Source organism: Pundamilia nyererei, unplaced genomic scaffold (genome assembly GCF_000239375.1).
Source record: "Pundamilia nyererei isolate P.nyererei 1_Seehausen unplaced genomic scaffold, PunNye1.0 scaffold00005, whole genome shotgun sequence".
Lineage (NCBI taxonomy): Eukaryota > Metazoa > Chordata > Actinopteri > Cichliformes > Cichlidae > Pundamilia > Pundamilia nyererei.
Genome location: NW_005187406.1, coordinates 1,173,898 through 1,193,735, shown reverse-complemented (window position 1 = coordinate 1,193,735; position 19,838 = coordinate 1,173,898). Strand labels below are relative to the sequence as shown.

Sequence of the window (19,838 nt, the reverse complement as noted above, 5' to 3'; positions counted from 1 at the left end):
AATAAAGAAAAAATAAAATAACAAAGTGACCACTAGTGGGCGCCCAAGCATTTCCACAGTACTGAAACTAGCAGGCTGACTTGTCTTCACTCACCTCCTCGGCTGCCATCTGTACTTCCTGGAAACGCGTTTAGAAAAACAGCCTTGGTGGACTTACTGCCTTTTTTAATCAACTCGCAGGTTATATACACAAAAAGACGACAGTTGACCTTTAATGTCACAAAATTACCAATGATAACATAAACAGGACAGCGAGGCGGAGGGCGAGGAACAGAAGTGGAAGAGAAAGGTGAGCTAATGAGACTACAGTGGTGCCACTACTAACGGGTCAACCTGTGACTTAAAATACTTTTATCCGGTGGCATTGTAAACATTGAGCTCGGCGGTGTGAATCGGTTTTACTGTAACATTTGAAAAGAAGACAGGCTGGAAGTGTGTCGCGGGTTAAGCTCTGTTGTTTCCGTGTTTCCTCTCAGAGCGCCACGTCATTAATCGGCGGATGAGTTTGGTTCCAGCTGTGCGCTGCCGTTTCTGCCATCACTCCTATACCTCCGTTCGCCTGCAGTTTGCTGCTGTCCGGCTTTGCTTGACATTTTCTTACCGAAGGAGGAAGAAGCGTCGCTTAGGAGATTAAAGATGACTGCGTCCAACTCGGGCCTCATCATGAACGTGGTGAACAGCATCGTTGGAGTCAGTGTGCTCACCATGCCCTTCTGCTTCAAACAGGTGAGTCTGCTGCTGCGACGCTTACCTTGCGGGACTTGTCCTTAAGTCTCTCCGAAAACCCCCACTCTCTGTTAAAATATTTGCAGGATCAGAGGGAATGCTCAAATCCCTTTCTCCTCTTTTTGTCATATTAGGTCATAATCTTGTTTCACAAAGTTTTAGTAAGGTACAACAGGTAAACAGGTGTTACTAAGCACCTGAAGTGAACAATGCCTTTATTAATATCATTAGTAACATTAGTAACTTATACATCTTTCATAAGAAAGGGACTGCTGGGAAAAAGATCTGCTGTTACTGCATTCATCTTCTAATTTTTAAAAGGAAAACTCATTTTAACATATTAACAGTGTTATTCACTGTCAGGTAGCTTCATTTTTACCAGTACAAATATAATATATATCAATGTCAAAGGGTTATGTGATTGAATAAGAAGTACATTATTTGCCTCTTAAAGGTAGTAGAGTAGAAGAATAACAACAAAATGAGATATAAAAGTGAATAAGCATGACGGGATATTAATGAGTGACTGTGAGAATCACCAGCTTCCTCAGAATGTCAGTGAGCACTTGGTAAGCAGCATCTCCATCCATCAGCAGCACCTTTCATAGAGAGATGAATTTATATCATCACTATCACTATATGAAATTAGGAGGTGTTTTCATGTGAAGGATTTCACCCTCTGGGGAGCACAGTGGTGCTCGGTTTCATCAGTGCTCTCTGGGTACTCTGGTTTCCTCGAATGTTAGGTTCTCAGCCTATGACAGCAGGGATGGAGCAGATTTAGCAGATTTATCTTGGAGGATATCTCCACTTTCTATGAACATGTAATGCCTTCACATCGCATTTAGTGCTTTATTACATGATTTTTCTTTTTAGTCAACGAAGCTATTCCCAAATTTTTAACTTTGTCATGCCTTTTTAGCACCACTACATGTTTGGAGCTTGTATTTGTTTTGGCTGTTCCTTTCTGTAGGCCTAGCATCAGAATCTTTTCCAGGGTATACTTGTTTTCCAGCTGGCTGAAGGTTTCCTCCCCCGTATTGTGCTTCTAAGTAGTTTGAAGGAAGAAATATTGTTTAAAGTTTAAGAACGATCTCATTTGAATTGGCTTGAGGACACGCCTGCTAACTTTCCATCTGTCTTCTCACAGTGTGGGATAGTGCTGGGAACTATCCTGCTGTTCTTCTGTTCATGGATGACCCACAAGTCTTGTATGTTTCTGGTCCACACGGCCAGCAGCACCAAACGAAGGACCTATGCTGGACTGGGTGAGCTAAAGTGGCAAACAAGAGAAATATTTACTTGTATTCATTTTGTTCTGTTATGTAATGTTTTCAGTCGCCAGTATGTTTGTGGAAAAGCCTGAATGGTGCCCATTTTAAGCAACAGCTGATTCCTGGTTAAAGTGGCGAAAGAAGTTGTTACTTGTCACTAGTTCTGCGAACAGTTATAAGCAAATAACTGTTTGCAGAACGTTATTTGCTTATAACTGTTCGCAGAACGTTATTTGCTTATAACAATGTTAGATGACATCAAGTGCAGAAGTGTCAATAACAGTAAAGTAAACAAATCTCTGCCCACAAGGACAATATTTAAGCTGCTTCCATATGTGTTACAAACGATGAATGAGGACATTTAATCTTGTTTGATTGTTAGTTTTATCAGGACGGAATATTTTTAGTGCACTGCATGTTGCTCACACTGATGGCACTTTTATTCTTCGCAGCCTTCCACGCTTACGGGAAACCAGGAAAAGCACTGGTGGAAACGAGGCAAGTTCATTGACAAATTTTAGTTTCTGCCTATCAGTAATACAGTTGTTGGATCACTGGAACATTTTAGATGTTCAGTGGAAACAATGGATCCATTACAATGGATATTTAGATTATGCATTGTAGGTCATGTTTAAAAACACATTTTCACAAGGTTTCTCTTGTCTCTCTCTTTTTGTGTCCGTGCAGCATGATCGGTTTGATGTTGGGGACCTGTATTGCCTTCTATGTTGTCATTGCTGATTTGGGCTCAAATTTCTTTGCTCAGCTGTTGGGTTTACAGGTTTGATATCATGATTTTGTTGCTACTTGCTTCTACTTTTTCATAATTTTAGGCTTTTGCGACCAACACTTGTAAAGATGTTGTGAAAACAGGAAAAATACTGAAAGTAAGCAAGTGTGTTGTTTTGTCACTCTGTTGTGTATAGGTGACCGGCAGTTTTCGCGTGCTGTTGCTGATTATAGTGTCGCTGTTCATCGTACTCCCTCTGAGTCTGCAGAGGAACATGATGGCCACTCTGCAGTCCTTCTCAGCTATGGCGCTGATGTTCTACACCCTCTTCATGTTCACGGTTAGCCCACTGACACACACACACACATACATCTAAACTTTACACAGTGCATGTGAATAGGCTGTAGCAGAAATTCTTTTTAGTTGCAGATCTTGAGAAGCAAATAGTTGAAGCATAATTATCAGTAAAAAAGATTAAAAAAGATTGTTTTTGTTGCCTGTCTGTTAGTACAGCAAGTAAAGTACAAATAGATTTAAAGTATGTGTAAGTTGCAGCACAGCTTATTAGCCATGGTTGCTTATTTGATTTTCAAAATGTTATTCGGCCAAGTGGTCGTTTTGTTGTCTTCCCTGTTAATTCTTTCTTACGCGCACAATTGTACAGAGCTGTGACATCCTTGTGCAATGCCATATTGTCTTGCTCCTATTTTTAAAGAGAAAATCTGCATGAAATCATTTGAGACAGAGAACAGTTGCTGCGCTGCTCGTTATAGACTGAAAAAAGGCTCTGCCCTGGGAAGGCACTACTTGGAAATGGCCACAGGAGACATTAAAAGTTGTGTAAATGGAAAGTAAGTGGAGAATAAATGGTCAGTTGCAATAAACCTCAAACTCAACTGTAGAACAGAAACTCCCACATATGTCCGATTTATTTTACATATATCAAACTTAAACTTTTGGCTGTTTATGCAGCATGTAAAATGCTTTTTTTTCTTTAAAGACAAAACAGTGTGTGTGCATATCTTTCTGGAGCAGCTAGTCAGCACTGATTGACAGCACCACCACATCAGCTGGCTGCGGTAGTAACTACTGGGACATAGTTTCCTTTAAGAAATCAAAATATAACCTTCAAGTTTGTGAAGTTACATAAATTACAACTTTTGCTCTGTGGCCAAGCCCAATGTTTAAATCAAACTTCACTTCTGGCCACAGTAACTGCATGTCATGCATGTGAAGTTCAGTCTAAATAGGCGTCAGTGCAGCACATTTCTTGCAACAGATTTCAGAATTTTGAACAGTTTCTAAAAGAAGTGCAGTTGTATGCCACGAAGGCGAAATTCAGCAGGAAGAGCGCGTTCACAGTCCGCTGGCAGGGCGGAGATGGCCTGTTGGCCTGCAGGGAGCTATGCACGTTTTCTCCTTTTAACAACAGAGAATGTGGTACAACCGGTCTGTGGGCCAGTCTTGCTTGTGTTGTTGTTGGTCTATCAGGCCAACTCAGAGAAAAGCAAAGTTCTTGCATACAACAAGCCAAACTGTTAAAAACAATGAAAAGTGTCCATTTGAGACACTATCTGTGCTTTGCATACTTTATTTTTTGATCTTTGAAGTTATTTCATGTTTCTCCCATTCGCGATAACCTCCGCTGTTGCTCGCGCCACTATTTTGGCCCACACAACAACACACGGAAGCACGTGTGGTCCGTAAAAACCTCTCTGCACCCCATCCAAGCAAAAACGTGTATGCAGACATGCACTCTGGTGGGACCAGAAATGATGCTTTATGCAGCACGTTCTGATAGAACCGCAGGAGCACGCTGCCATTTGCATTTGCACACAGCCCCCTGCACAAGATGCATTTAGTCTGAAGTGTGGTCAGAGGTGAAAAGTTTGAGTGTAGAAACCATCCAGCAGCAGTTTTCTGGCTCATGTGATTCAACTCATTTACTCTTTAAATATGCACACACAGTTGGTGCGTGCATGTGTGGGTAGCTCTGTTTTACTGACCTGCAGTACTGGTTCCACAGACTTCAAAATGCTGTTTGTACTATTTCTGTGTGATGTGAGTTCTAGCTCTGTGGCATGTCGATAAGGTGGAACAGTGGTGTGGTGTGTGTCCGGCTTTAGATCCAGGCCCGGCCTGGCCCAGACCCCTAACCATCTAACAGTGATGTACCTGCTTCCCTCCCTTTTTCATCCTACCATTAATTGTCCCCCTCTTTCGTTTCTCTCCATTGTACTACTTTACTTCTTTCTTTCCCGTCTTGTCTCTCTCGTCCTTCTGCCCACCATCACTCTTTCACTCCACTCTCCTCATCTTTCCGCACCCTTTGTTTGCTCCCTCCCACCCCCTCCTTTTCCGCTGCTGTTTCTGCTTCTGGTGCTGTAGATAGTGTTGTCGTCTCTGCGCTACGGCATAATCTCGGGCTCCTGGGTGGAGCGAGTTCACCTGTGGCGCTTCAAGGGGGTCATTCAGTGCCTGCCTATTATCGCCACAACCTTCTGCTGTCACCCGTAAGTAAACCATAGAATCCACCCCCCTCCCCCTCCCCAAAAATATAACATACCACTGTAAGGCGGTGGGGACGGAGAGGGGGTGAGTGAAGGAAGCGTGATGTTTCCCCCGCAGTGTGACACTCCTTACTCCCTCCTCCGACCTACCTGAGCCTTCTTCCTCCTTCTTTCAATCATCCGCAATCTCACCTTTGATTGTGATCTGGTCTGAGCCATTTGAGCTCTGTGTGTTTGTGTGTGTGTTTTTGGTGGCAGTAGTAATAAGGCAGAGAACATAGGGAAGTGACAGGCTCATTTTTGCTGCCCTCCACCTTCAGTCCTGGTCTGTGTGGGTGTGGCAGGTTTTCCTTTGGGATCTTATCAGGTGCTGTGAGGAGCAAGACAGAGCACATGCTGATGAAAACCTATGAATTAGTGTTTGTCTACATATTCCTTTCATATGCCTCTTATTTCTTGCAAATTTATGATTTTTGCTTTTATTCATTTTGTATCATCTTCATTACTCCAGTTTTTCCACTACAGCAGGTTTTGTTCAGTGTGGGATTTCCTGTCATGTCTCTTTGTTATTTCCAGCTCTTCATTTTCTCTGGTTTTTCTCTCCCCATTTATTACTTTCATTATCTGTCTGTGAGCCATAAGCGAGGGTATTGTTCCCATTCTTCTTTTCACTCTTTCCCCAACTTTTCTCCATTTGGTTTGGGCTGTAACTCCCCCTCCCCCCCGCCTCCTTCCCCTCAGATGGTGCTGTCCTCGTTCAAACATGGGCTGCTCAGCGGCTGGTGGCTAGGGCACATCAATATGGTGCGCTGGGAGGGTGTGTTTCGCTGTCTCCCCATCTGTGGGATGGCCTTCGCCTGCCAGTCGTAAGTACTCCTCCACCTGTGCAGGATCACATGATGAAAGTAATGTCAACCACGACTAAATAGAATTCTGACGTTGGAAGCTCAGTGACCTATAGTGAACGTTCGATATTAGTCTTATAAATATGTGCAGTGTAACTCCCAAAACGTGGGCTTTTCCGCTCTTCCACACAGGGAACTAAATGTTTTATCGCTGCATGTAGAGAAAATTTCACAATTGGTGCATGAATACTCACAGCATTTTTTTTTAAAGCCACGGTGGAGGATTTGGGGTAAAGAGAAACAGATTTGTGGTGGAGGTGGTTGATAAGGCATCGCTATTTGTAAAAAGAAGCTGCTTTTGTTGCTTAGATGTGCTTTCTTTAGTTTTAACCATCTGCGCTTACTTTTCGCTTTGTGTTTTCTAATTCAGTCAGAAAATGACGTAATCTGACACAGAAGATGAGCGGACACTTATAAGAAAAAATAAAATCAAGTGGATGGTTTAGATTTGCAAAAGCTGCAAAGTACTGGATGCTTTTTGAGAGGGAAGGCATGTTGGATTTTTGAAGCTGACTATGCATTAGCTGCTGTCTATAAATATGCACCAGAGGTGTTGAAATATATGGCTATTGATGATAATCATGACATACAGAAGAAGCAATTGATAATATATGTGAGCAATCCATCGCTAGCTTCTTCTTGCCTACACATATTATGCATTTTTAAAGTGAGGTGGTCACCTTACTTTAATAATCCATGAATTTTTCTGTAGCTGTGATAACGTCTCTCTTACACGCAGAGAGAGATTCACGTTCCACAACAATCGCACTAAATCAAACTGCGACGCTCACACAGGGAGAGTTAAGCTGTTGAGGAATTAATTCTTAATTTAGCTTCCGCGTTGTTGCCTTCTTGTGCCGCTGCTCCTCCTCTCTCCTCTGCATTCGTCAGCTAACACTAACGCCACACGAGACTCCGTTATTGTGCTTTAAGTCGCAGGTTTCTTCAGTTTGTTACTCACCTGATCGAGTCACAGCAGTCTGGTGCTCTAGTTAAAGTGCACTTTAAATAAAGTACCCCGCCTCTTAGCAAATGACAGCTGGAGTAGACTCGGGGAGCCCCAGTGATCCGGAATTGGATAAGTGGTTAAGGATAAAAGTGAATTCTTTTGGCCTTGATATTCATGTGGTGAACATCTGATATCAACCCTAATATTAGCGAAAGTGAAAAATGATGGGGGAAAATGAGGTGTTCTTTTCACTTCCCAGCAATGTTTTATTAAGAAACGTGTTAGTGTAAAGACCCTGTTTGACTCCAGACTGCTGTGTGCCCAGCTGTGATGTTATACCACTACATGTAATGGTAATAATGTATTTATTAGGTCAAAAGAGCTAGCAAAGTTTGAGCGTCCTATCGGTTGGGCTCTTATATATAATGAATGCTGTGCTGCAGTCTTTACTAACAGTAAATAATAGGAAGGTTTCCAACACAGCGTTTGCATGCTGTTCACAATGCTCACTGGTTTATTTTCACTGATCACAGCTTCTTCTTCTTTACTGCCTCCATTTTCACTCATTTGCATGCTTTGTCACTGCCTCTTTTTGTCCTGTCCTCTACGCTTCAGTGCCCACTCTGGGCGTGCAGTGAGCTGAGCGGGTGGTTCAGCTCACTGCACCAGTATCCTGTTAGACATGAATGTCTAACAGGAGCAAGTTAATCTTTGGTGCTGGAGAGGACTGTAGGGTGTTACGGTGAGGTCATCAGGGGCCAGATGTTTGGGTGGTGGCGGTGTATGGTTTTGTTTTGTGCGAGAAAGAGTGAGGTAAGTGATAGAAGTGGGCGACTGTAGCCTTGGGAGTGAAACAGGACTTTTTAATTAATGTAATCACACAAAGCTAACATAACATTATGGTATGGCAGACAGGCGTGATCATTAGCAAGCGAGGTGTGCATTTGATCCAACAAGAAGAAAGTATGAGCTTGTATGTGTTTATGTGTGCTTCCTCCGTCGTCCCACTAGTAGTGCTGAGTGATATTTGGCATGGCGATTTCTTGGCCTGTGGTAAGGCTGAGCGAGGCAAGCGCTCCGTTAGGCGGCAGGCAGCTTAAGCCAAACCACTAATCAACACATTGGACTGCCGCCATCTCACAGACACACTGATGTATTCACAGGCTGATTAAACAGCTCTCAGCACATTGGATTTTTATTACATTCATGAAATGTGTTTACTTTCAGTTAAAACATTACTTAACATCACCATTATGATGGGATGGGAGCTGGCCCTGTTGTTTTTTGGCTGAGCGTCTGAACAGCGAGGAGCAGTTAGCTCATAATAGAGGGACATAAGAAAAACATGTATGGCAGAAACATCTTTCTATGATGCTACTGCTGGTGTGTTTTCCAGTCCCATTTAATGACACCGTCTTCCACACACTCACTTCTCCCACAGTCAGTCTGCATCATATTTGAGATTTCATTGTGTTTAAGGACTAGCCTCCGAGTCAGGTCTATTGAGCAACCATTAGATGCTTTTGCACTGCGCTTGCAGTATAACGTTTTATTTAACATTGGTTATAACATTAACTGGTTTCCACATTAAACAAGCACAAGGAATGGCATCATGCTAGCTAATAAAACCGAGTGTGTGAACAGAGAGTCAGGCAAAGGGAGAACAAAGGCCAGTGAAAGTTATGGTTTCTCTCTCTCTTCTGTCTTTCGCCTCTCACATGTATAAGAGAAAGGGAGGGAGAGAGAAAAAGGAGGCGAGTAAAAAGAGTCTGCCAGGAAAGTTTATAATGCTCTAAAACCTGTCCAGCCACTTGCAGTTATATATAAAGCCTGTAAATTCACTGGTTAATGTGCCGATGGTCCCCTCCACACTCCCACACTCGCCTTAAAGCACAGGACAGGAAATGATGAAAGGAGGTCGACACCTGTGTTAATAGACGAGCATTTCAGCCTCAGCCGGCCTTCACTACTGTCACCCATACTGTGTCTCTCACACACACAAACACATATGCAGTGGTATCTAGACAAACACTTGTGCATACATCACTACCACTCCCATTACATTACTTTCATCTACTGCCATCGTGAGAAATGACTGCAATAAAAAAATAAAACTTAAAGCATGAATTGATATTAATATGAATTAAGATTCATATTCTCAATATGAAGATTCCAATTGTTGAAAAACCTTCATTTATATGATGTTGTATGATTGATTGAGTCGAATGACTTTTTAAAGTAGTTTGATTACATCTAAGTAGAAGATTGAAGTATTAATTTCAAATGTTTATTGATAATTGCATTGCATTCATATATTTTTAATGGGCTAAACAAAGAAGATGAAATCGTGTAGATTAAACCATCCAGTGTTAGTTGGATATTGACAAGGACATGAGGGAAGAGATGCATCATTTGATTACTGAGCAGCGCAAATGGACCCCCATATGGCTGCTTAATAAAGGAACGCTACAGAGCGGTTTCTAAATTTGAAGTAAGTGGCCGTGAAGACTGTCATATTGCCAGCTGTTTGGGGGGACAAAAATCAAATGAAACATCTGTAGGACTACGTTCCTCGATCTCCCTGCTAGAACTGTTGCATTGTAGAATTTGTATGTCTGATAATTCAGACAGTATAAGATCACATTGCAACAATAGTGTTGTGCCATGCAGTATACAGGGTGTTTTTTTGTTTTTTTTTTGGCTTACTATCTCTTACAGGCAAGTGCTACCAACCTACGACAGCCTCGATGAGCCGTCTGTTAAGCGCATGAGCACCATTTTCACTTCATCTCTCAACGTTGTTACCATCTTCTACATCACAGTGAGTGGAACCACTCTTTCTCAGTTGTGTTCACACCACTCCTATTTTGTAATATTAAAGAGTATCTGAGTTTACTTATCTTAAAATTTTAACAGGTCACTGCCAAAAAAGCTAATGACATGAGTTCACTTTTTTTTAATGTCTTTTAATGGGATTAGATTACACAATATCAGACAAATCTGGATGGTGTAAGGCACTGATTTGAATCTGGAGCTTGCAAATCAGTCAGTTATTCATAGACTGTATATAAAAGATGCAAACAGCCACCTTAACTTCACTCACTAGTTACCAAAGACCCGCTGAGTTTTAGCCATTGCTCTCTTGCTGTTTTTAAAACCGGATGTGACAAAAAAAATTAGGTCTTGAGGCACTTCCACACCGGCTTCATGTTTCAGACACTGAGGCTACATCAGTCTTGTACATACTGCCTCTGGTCTTTATGGACAAAACTTGCACTGTATCTTGTCCTGAGAGAAAGACTAGCATGTTAGATTTTTGCAGTCTTTCATGATGTTTTTGTCACTTCTGTGAGGGAAACATGATGAAGAGAAAGAGCAGTGACATTGTCCTGCATGTAAGTTGGTAAGCGTGATTGATCAGAGAGCAACATTTAGTCTGTCATAGGTCTCACTCATGAAACAACAAGATTTTATGACCTCATTATAAACAACAACAATGTGTATTCTGAGCTTAGCATCCTACAGTACACACTCTTGATGGAGTTTCTGGTATTTTATATTATTTATGGCAGAAATGTGTCTTTATCCTGATATTAAAACAGTCTTGATGGCTGATATTGGCATCAGAAGCTATAAAAATTCCTCCTTCTTTTTGCTTTTCCCCAAACACCATGTTTGGTTCTGTCTCCAGGTGGGTTTCTTTGGGTACGTCAGCTTTACAGAGAACATCGCAGGGAACGTGCTGATGAACTTTCCATCCAACCTGGTGACAGAGATGATACGCGTTGGTTTTATGATGTCTGTAGCTGTTGGATTTCCCATGATGATCCTGCCCTGCCGCCAGGCCATCAACACTATGCTTTTTGAGCAGCAAGTGAGTTCAGATATACTCAGACGCTCCCTTTGTCCTCTACATTTTAAAAAAAGAAAGTCTTAATGCTTGTTTGCTTGATGGTTTTCTCACGTTACTGAATTGTTAATAGTAGAGGGATGAGAATTTGGATACAAATTAGATTGTGAAAGAGGACCTCCCATTCTTTCTTTCATGCAGTTTGAAGATGCATTTAGAAGTGTTTCGTGTAAACACAAACAGCAGGTGTTTCCCTGCTGTGCGCAGCATAAATGTATTGAATCTGTAATCAGTTTGTAAATGTGAGATTTGTTACATCACTAAATCCCCTCTTTAGCTCTTTTTTTTTCTATCTTACCTTTTTTGTCTTACAGCAGAAGGATGGGACATTTGCCGCTGGGGGTTACATGCCTCCTCTGCGCTTCAAGATGATCACCCTGTGCATTGTGTTTGGCACTATGCTGGGGGGCATTCTCATCCCCAACGGTACGTCCTTTTTGTGTGTGTGTGTGTGTGTGTGTGTGTGTGTGTGAGTGAGTGAGAAAAATTGGTTGTGGATTGCATGGACTAAAATAAAATGGTGTGTGTATGTGTGCTGCTCGCTGGAGGTCTTAAGGTGCATGTGTTCCTTTATGTGGGCGTAGCTGGGGAGCTTTACGATGTGTGTGAATGTGACTTTACGAGTCAGTGACTGTCACACTCTAACACAGTCCTTAAATCAGGGCCCTTACTTTTATCTCCTTTTAGATGGGCAGACAGGAAGATAGGGCTATTATTCTCCCGGACTCTTTCTCACACACTCGCACACAAACAAACGTCCAGTACACACCAGTATTGGCTCTCCGTCAGCTTCCTTAAGTCCTTGTCTCTCTCACAAAACGCTCCAAAATTGCATAGACGTAAAGGTTAGCATTATTTTGTGTTTTGTCCACCCACTGTTTGTTAAAGTTTTGATTGGGTGAACACGGAGACACACACAGAGCCGGTCAGATTGGCTCTTTGTGTATTTAATCAGGCTAATAGACTGCGGAGAAAGGAGGTAAGGACCCTGGGGGGAATGGGCACTAAATCTGAGGGAAACAATATGGTGTCCGTCCTCTAGATGAACGATGGGTTTCCGGGCTTGACGCCCAGTAGGCCCATTCGTTGTGACTTGGGTGTGGCCGCGGCTCGCTGCTGCCAGCAGCAGTGTGCCACGGATGGCGTCTGTGAGGGGCCGTTATGAATCCAGTTTGTAATGAGGAGCCCAGATCTGGGACTCTAGCAGTCTTTTTTCACCCAGTCTTTTTTTGGCACAAAGAAACAGAACCAGTGCACTGAAACAGACAGAAACGCTTCAGCTCTGGTAACGTTGGTGTCATGTTGATTTAACAGTGTTTAGGTTGGTTTAATTAAGTTTTCATTGTACTGCAACATCTGGGGAGGCACACCTTGGATCTCCAGATCATTTTCCTGTTAGTTTAGTTGTTGTACCGCTTGTCGAGCTAACTTTTGTCCAGTTTGTTATAACCATTTCAGACATTTAAGCTAACTCTTTCAGCACTCTATCCATTAACATTTGGTGAGCACCTCTGTTTTGGAACTAGTGCACTACAGGCCCGCAGATTTTTCATTAAACCGGTTTTCCTGTCTTTAGTGGAAACTATTCTGGGTCTGACTGGAGCCACCATGGGCAGCCTCATCTGCTTCATTTGTCCTGCTCTCATCTACAGAAAGATCCAAAAGAACAGCATCATTGCTCAGGTTAGAAGCTTTGAATCTGCACTTTTCCAGTATATTTATTTGGGGAAAATATTTTGTCTGACAATTTGTTGTTCTCCACTTCCTGTCCTGTAGCTGGTGCTTTTTGTTGGTCTGGGCATCCTGCTGATCAGCACCTTTACCACGCTCTCAATTTCGGCCAGTAGCCCCGGTCCAAGGATCCAACCTCCTCCTCCTGCACCTGGCAAGAACAGCCAGCAAGAACTACCAGACATCCCTGAACTGCACGGTAAAGATCGCGAGTTTCTGTAATGGCTGACAATCACTTAGGAACTAGATGGGCTGTAAATGAAAGTGGTTTACTAATGAGCCATGGAAACATTTACCTCAGTGGGCCAGAGCCGGAGCTGTCTGTAGCATCTGAGATTGGACAGCAGAGTTGCATGTAATTGTTTCCTTTAAAATGCGCCAGCAGTACAAGAGACATGTTTGTTTCTTGTCTTATTTTTAAAGTCACAGACTGCTCGCAGCACCTTGAAGGCGCATTGTAAAGAGAATGTGAACCAGTAGCAAAGGGCCAGTGAGACTAAAACAAAAGCACAAAGCCACGGCAGAAGAAAGGCTTTCTTTTATCTCTCGGAGAAGAAAAGATGGAGACAGACAGAGTGACTGGTAGACAGACAGGCAGGGTGAGGAGATAACCTCTTGATAATATCTGAAAGCAGTGTTGAGTGCTTGACACTGATGAAGCGAGATTGATGCCCTTCAAACTCCAGCAATTTCTCTCCACCCCTCTACCTCTGTTCATTTCTCCTGCCACCCCCCTCCAAACCTCTTCCCCCCCAAAATACATTGTCTACACCCCCTTTCTCCCCGCATATCTCACATGGCAGCTATAAAATGCCTGCAAGCGCTGGCTGTATAAAAGGAAATGGGGTGTGGGGTGATGATGATATGGGTTTGGGGATAAATGAAAAAAAAATGGAGACGAGACCCAGAGGAAACCTTCTGAGCTGATGTTTCCAGTTTTAGGGTGAAAGAAGAAGAGCATGGAGGGAGTCCTGACAGTTAATCATCCTCAGCTCTCGTGGTCTTTTCTTACTGTGCAGTTCCTTCTTGTTCACTCCCATCCAGAAACTCTCATTTGTGGATTTTTGTTTTTCCCTCCCAGCTTTGCTTCACACTAAACTCACAAGAGCCAGGATAAAAACTTGTTTTCTTTCTGCCACACTCTGATATCATTTCTCTCTCCCGTCACCCTCATTAATTCGACACATCACTGATGCCAGTCTTGCCATTTTCAGTATTTGCTGCCCCCTAGTGGCTGTACACGTCCAAAACCAAAAATGTCCTTATTTTCAGATGGCATTTGGTATGAGAATTATAGCACCAAGAAATGAAGTCTAAGATTAACTGTTTTAATCTTAGACTTTTAATCAACTAAATGTCATAAGACTATAGTGGGCTAAAATCTAAAGTTGATTCGGTCGACTAAAAGATAAAGTGTAAAGTTTGTCATGTTTTTACCGGTGATGGTTGCTCCACACAGTTTACAAAGCAGCTTATTTTTCTTATTTTTGAAATGTGGCTATGTGTCGTGTTTTCTTTTCCTCCCAAGTGAATATAATCAGGGAAATAAACAAAAGAACCTGTACTGTTACCTGGGGGCAGATCAAATTTTTGTTTAGCCTTGTTCCAAAAAGAGAACTTCTAATTGGATCACTAAACTCGTCCCAGCCTTATTCGCAACTTAATTAGTTCTGATTTGATCTCGTCTCTCCAGAAAATTTTCAACTCATTTTTAATCATTGACGAAAGTGTCAATACATTCGATCACAGATTTTGTCCTCATATATTTGTCTGCATAAATTTTTGTTTACCTATCGTCTTGTTTGTGTCAGAAAACTGTGATGAAAATATGGGGATATCTTGGGATGATATCTGGCATTAGATTAGCTGACCATAGTGAAACAGTAGAACAGTAGCATTAATGAGACGTTCCATTTTTTGCACCTACATGCAGACAACCCTGCAAACAAGAAGCCAGTGGAGATAGAAAAGCCTGACAATCATCTGCCTGTGGAGGTGGTGCAGCCTGTGGAGCGGGACCCAGGTGAGCCTCCCCAGATTAAAGGACCAGTTGATCTATCGAAGGAGAAGAAGGACGAGGAGGTGCAGTTGGATCGTCCTGATGCGGGTAAGGAAACTGAACCAAAATCGGAACATTAACTGGATGTCGAACTTGTAAGGATTACCATTTCTTATTTATCCAGGTGTGGCAGTGCCAGAGGGAGAGGCCCATCGTCATGAACCACCCATTCCTCATGACAAAGTCATGGTAGACAGAAGAAAGAACATTGCAGAGCTGAAAGATGAAAACAAACAACCTGTTGCTGCAGAAGGTGGTGAAGAAAACCCTCTAAGAGGCAACGAGCAAGATTTCGAGAATGCTTTGAAAGTGGAAAACAAAGATGACAAGGTTGATGAAAAACCTGCAAAAGAAGAGGATCTGGGTGGAGGTGAAGTCTTGTCGAACGAGCTGGTTGATAAGCCTGTTGCAGAAGCAGGCAAAAAGTTGGAAGTTGCCCCATTAAAGGAGGGTGAGAATCTCAACGCTGTTAAAGAGCCCCTTGCAGATAATGCAGGTGTAGTGGCCAATCAGGCTGCAGAAGCCAATCAGGATGCAGCAGCCCAAGTCCATAAAGTGGGGAAAGCTGCAGATGCTGCAGAGAAAGGTGAGCATTTCAAGCTGTTTAACTGTTGGTTAAGCAAAATGATGAAAAAGGCGTTCTAAGAGAGTGTTTGTGATATGTAATGACCTTTAAGCTCCACCTGCTGAAGGAGAGCATCGCCCTGCTGGAGAAGAGGCTCCAGCTGCTGAAGGCAAAGATGCAGCAGATGACAAGATGGAAGGTAAGTGGAGTAGACATGTTCAATAAAATTCAAAGTTAAATTCATTTATTTAGTAGCTGCCAATTTTTTCAGCATGTTGTGAAAAACCTTAATCACGTCCACATTTAAAAATCAGCCTAAATCAATTTGCACTCGCATTTATAGTGGCTGATAGTTTTTTTTGTAAACCATGACCTGCTCTCGGTCGGGGGAAATGCCCTCACATTTGTGCAGATACAGACTTGGGTTTTTATTTTATATTAATAGTTTGCTAAAATGTGGTCCAGGCTTTCCTTATCTGTGTCACTGTGTAACACTGACATACTAAGTTTGTAGCAGAGCTTGCTAAGCATGGAAAGAGCTGCTGCCTGAATGGAATCCAGATGCACCCTAATTGTCCCACTAGAGCCACTTCCGCCAACTCTGACTTTAAATTGCTTCCGCTATGAGAAACACATACGAGACGTTCTCTTGTTTCCAGCAAGACTCAATACAAGAGTCTCCATGCATTCACTGCATCTGACAAGCTGAAGACTTAGTGAATCACCTTTATGGCCACAACATTGTCCCAACATTAATGGGAAAATCCCAGTACATTTATCTTTATATTTATATTCTTCTAATTTTCAAATATCAAATATTTTCTTACAAAATCACTTTGCTGAAGTTAAGACGTGTTTAAGGCAGCAGGTGTGTTGGTGTTGGTTATATTTAGAAGACGATTTGTTGTTTTTAGCAGTTTCCAGCTCTTAGAGAGCTGTACTGGATGTATGTAGCCAATGTTGATTCTCTAATGTGGTATCGACTGACCAATCAGAGCAGACTGAGCTTTCCAGAGGCAGGATTTGAAGAGACTGGAGGTAAAACGTTGTTTCAGAGTTCCTGCTGCAGGAAAATCAGCATGTGAAAAAATGTGTTTTTGAACATTAAAAATGTCAAACTGGTAAAATTGTGAAACTTTAACTAAGTGATATATGAGGACTTTATTTAAAAATGAAATGCTGGACTTTAAAATCCAAATATGAAGTCAGGTTACAGGAAAGGCTCAATAAATAAATAAATAAATAAATAAATAACAAACACTTAATTTAACCTCTTTGTTTTCTGGGTGGGAGAGTGCAGTATTCCTCTTATTGGCTAATTTAGACTGCTATGTAGCCCACTTCCTCTTTCTTTTCTCTTGCTTTGCTTGTTTTATCTTAATGATCCCTTCTTGCCTATTATTCCCTGTTTGGTGTTAAAAAAGAAAAAGAAGTACAGATGTTTCCTCTCACTTCTTGACTTAGCTCGATCCTCTTTTTTGGCTTTTGTTGACTTTCTCATTCTGTTATTCTGTTGTTTACTTTTGCCTTCTCTTCCTTTTTTCTCCATCTTTTCTTTCTGTCTCTGCTGGACTCCTGTCGCAGTGATAAAAAAGCTGGTTGCAGGTATGAACTCCCTCTTGCCTCTTCTTCAGGTTATCTCAATCTGTCTGTCACTCAAATTTTTAAACATTTACAAAATGGCTCATCTTTTTTTTTTTTTTAATTATTGCTTATACAGTTGTGTGTGTTTTATGTTTGTGTGTGTTTATATTTAAACTTAATACTAGTAAACTAAAAGTACCCACTCACATTGCCTGTTAACATAATCTGTGTCCACACCTGCCTGTTTAAGGCTACAGTCTAGAAGAGCGTGTTAACTGGAAGTAGTAGATTATTAACTGTTTCCTGTCTGCCCCCCTCACCCCCAGAGTCTGGCCCTAGTTTTATTAAGCCTCCTAACTAATGCCCTGTTCTCTGAACAGGTCGTTACTTATTTTAATTAAATGTTTTTGAATGGTTTGTTTCCATGTAGAGGGTCAGCTGGACCACGCGGTGCTTCTGCAGGTCATTAAGGAGCAACAAGAACAACAGAAAAGGCTTCTGGACCAACAGGAAAAACTATTGGCTGTCATAGAAGAACAACACAAGGAAATCCACCAGAAACAACCTGCTGGTGTGTATATACCTTCTTTTTTTTCTTTTTGTAGTCATGACAACTTGTAAAGAAAACACAACTTAAATGTGGCCCATTTAAGTTAAGGGCCACATTTAAGTGGTGGCCCTTAACTTAAATGTAATGTTTTTGCATTTAAAGGGGGCGCTGCTGAAGGCGATGGTGAGAAAGGCATCCAAGGACAACCAGAGATGATGGAAGGTGGAGCAGCAAAACCTAAGGAGTCTGAACTGGAGCAGCCCAAGGAGGGAGCTGGAGCTCCACAGGCTGGAGGAAATGAGGCTCATGCTCTGGCCCAGAATCAAGCTCAGGTTGAAGATAAAGGTGCTGAAGCTAACCCTGCAAAAGTAGCCGTTCCAGCAGCTTACAAGGAGGATGCAAATGTTGCACTCGCAGGAGAATCACATAAGGAAAGTGAGGTCGGGGCGAGGGGAGTGCCATTGGGGAAGCAAAAACTTGAACCTGTAGCTCAGAATGATCAGTTACCAGAAGAAGAGGCAATTGAAAAACTTAAGAAAGAAATGGTAGGCAAAGAAGATCAGGCAAAACAAGGAAAAGAACGGCTGGAGAGGGAAATGAAGGAGAAGCTAGCCAGGGTAGAGGAGTTAGAGAGGGAAAGATCAGAGAGAGAAAGGATAGAGAAAGAAGTTCAGGCACGATTAGAAAAAGAACGGCTAGAAATGGAGAGAAAAGAAAAGGAAAGGCTAGAGGAAGAAAGGATAGAAAAGGAAAGACAGGAAGTGGTGGCCAAACAAGAGTTGGAGAGGGAAAAGATAGAGAAAGAAGTTCGAGAAAGGCTGGAAAAAGAACGACTGGAAAGGGAAATAAAAGAGAATCTGATCAGAGAGCAAGAGCTTGAGAAAGAAAAAGCATTAAAAGAGAAACTTGCACGCGACAAAGCTGCAAAAGAGCGATATGAGCAGGAGCTGCAGAAAGCGGACAATGAAATACTTGATAAAGCAAAGAAAGAGGAGGCATTGCAGGAGGCTCAGGAGAGGCTGCTTCAGCTGCAGCAGGCCATAGAAGCTCAAAATGCTGGAAAAGCTGCACAGGGGGGCAAGATAGATGATGGTGAGGCTTTGAAGAAAGGAGGACGAGACCTCAAAGAGAAAGCTGCTGCTCAGCCAGAACCCGGAGAAGGGGAGGAAGATGGCGAGGTTCACCCCCAGGGCTCCCACGAGAAAGTTAGGAAGCAGGGAGAGATAGATCTGAAGCGGAGGCGTAGGTCACTCGGAGAGGCTAGAGGGCCCCTGGAGGACACTGAGGCGTCCAGGGGGGTTCCAGGGTTGGAGCCCCTGCTGGAGCTGGGGGGGCAAGATCTGCACGCAGCCCTGGAGGGGCAGCTACTGGCTGGGGCAAGGCTACACACACGGCAGATTAAACAGGCCTCAGAGGATGAAGAAGCTAAATAACACACACACATTCTTATTTAGCGGTCAAACACATACTGTAGACCTGCAGAACCTCTAATACTGTGGACCGTGATATTGCTGCCTTACATTCTCTTTTGCCTTCGGAGTTGTTAAGAAGTGGACTGTGTTGTTTTTCTTGATACTGTGTAATCTGCCAGGAAGCCAAAGTCTTTATCAAAGAGCAAAAGTGAATGTAAATATTAACTTATTTTTGTTTCCAGAGAAAATTTTGAAGAGGTCATTGTTTAAAGTGTACATACATCTATGCAATTACCTTTCTGTGGAGTGTTTTTGAAAAGGACGCTATTCGTATTTGAGTCACATGTACTCCTTTTGTTATTCAGTTGTTCCTTGGTCTTTGTAAATGTTGTAAATGCTTTTAAATGTGATCCATGTATTTTCTTATAGAACCCGGTTACCCCAAATTTAATGTACTGTGGCTTCAGGCCCTTTGATAGTGTTTTTGCTTCATGCTTTCAAAATGAGGTATTTAACTACACGCTGGAGTTTTCAGATATAGAGTAGCCTTACTATTTCCATAAACTGTGGACAGCAGAGCAGCTCGAACCAGACAACCTGGATCAATACCTGTAGTTTCTAATCATTCCATCTTTATTCCTAGTATTTCTTCCAGGTTGATTTATTAGTGCCTTTCACTTAACATACTACAGCGTATATTTTATTCAAACAAAATGTGTTTTTTTCCCCTCAATATCTGGTCTTTTTCTTCCACTAAATGATCTTATTTGAAGATATAATAATGGAAGGTATTTTGGACTTCTGTATTGTCTTTCATTGCCTAGCACTTCAACATATTGGACCTTTGCTTTATAAAAGAGGCTATTTTTGTGACTATTTTTCTACATGCATGTTATTTCTGTACATTTTGCTGATAAAAATTAATAAAGCTCA

The 19,838-nt window shown here is 42.1% G+C and overlaps 1 protein-coding gene across 5 annotated transcripts; it reads left to right on the top strand.

Annotated features, from left to right (window-relative positions):
- Nucleotides 1-66: 66 nt before the first annotated feature.
- Nucleotides 67-19,765, top strand: slc38a10 (solute carrier family 38 member 10). 5 transcript variants are annotated; one of them, XM_005721667.2, is made up of 18 exons: nucleotides 67-289; nucleotides 477-726; nucleotides 1,877-1,994; nucleotides 2,453-2,498; nucleotides 2,688-2,781; nucleotides 2,927-3,070; nucleotides 5,982-6,106; nucleotides 9,813-9,915; nucleotides 10,786-10,968; nucleotides 11,319-11,430; nucleotides 12,581-12,687; nucleotides 12,781-12,934; nucleotides 14,669-14,842; nucleotides 14,919-15,380; nucleotides 15,472-15,558; nucleotides 16,944-16,964; nucleotides 17,374-17,514; nucleotides 17,656-19,765. In XM_005721667.2, exons 2-18 carry the CDS (start codon nucleotides 637-639, stop codon nucleotides 18,924-18,926), a joined length of 3,432 nt encoding a protein of 1,143 aa, XP_005721724.1. In that variant the 5' UTR covers nucleotides 67-289; nucleotides 477-636; the 3' UTR covers nucleotides 18,927-19,765. The 5 variants fall into 5 exon arrangements, with proteins under 5 accessions (XP_005721724.1, XP_005721725.1, XP_013768977.1 ...); XM_005721668.2 differs by lacking the exon at nucleotides 5,982-6,106 and adding an exon at nucleotides 5,119-5,243; XM_013913523.1 differs by having other exon boundaries at nucleotides 17,597-17,661.
- Nucleotides 19,766-19,838: the final 73 nt, after the last annotated feature.

What these genes read in the sequence shown, in the direction of transcription:
- slc38a10 (XM_005721667.2), top strand. Translation starts at nt 637, where the DNA reads ATGACTGCGTCCAACTCGGGCCTCATCATGAACGTGGTGAACAGCATC. An exon ending in AAGGACCTATGCTGGACTGG is followed by an intron (nt 1,995 to 2,452) that starts GTGAGCTAAAGT and finishes TATTCTTCGCAG; the next exon opens with CCTTCCACGCTTACGGGAAA. An exon ending in TTACCATCTTCTACATCACA is followed by an intron (nt 9,916 to 10,785) that starts GTGAGTGGAACC and finishes TTCTGTCTCCAG; the next exon opens with GTGGGTTTCTTTGGGTACGT.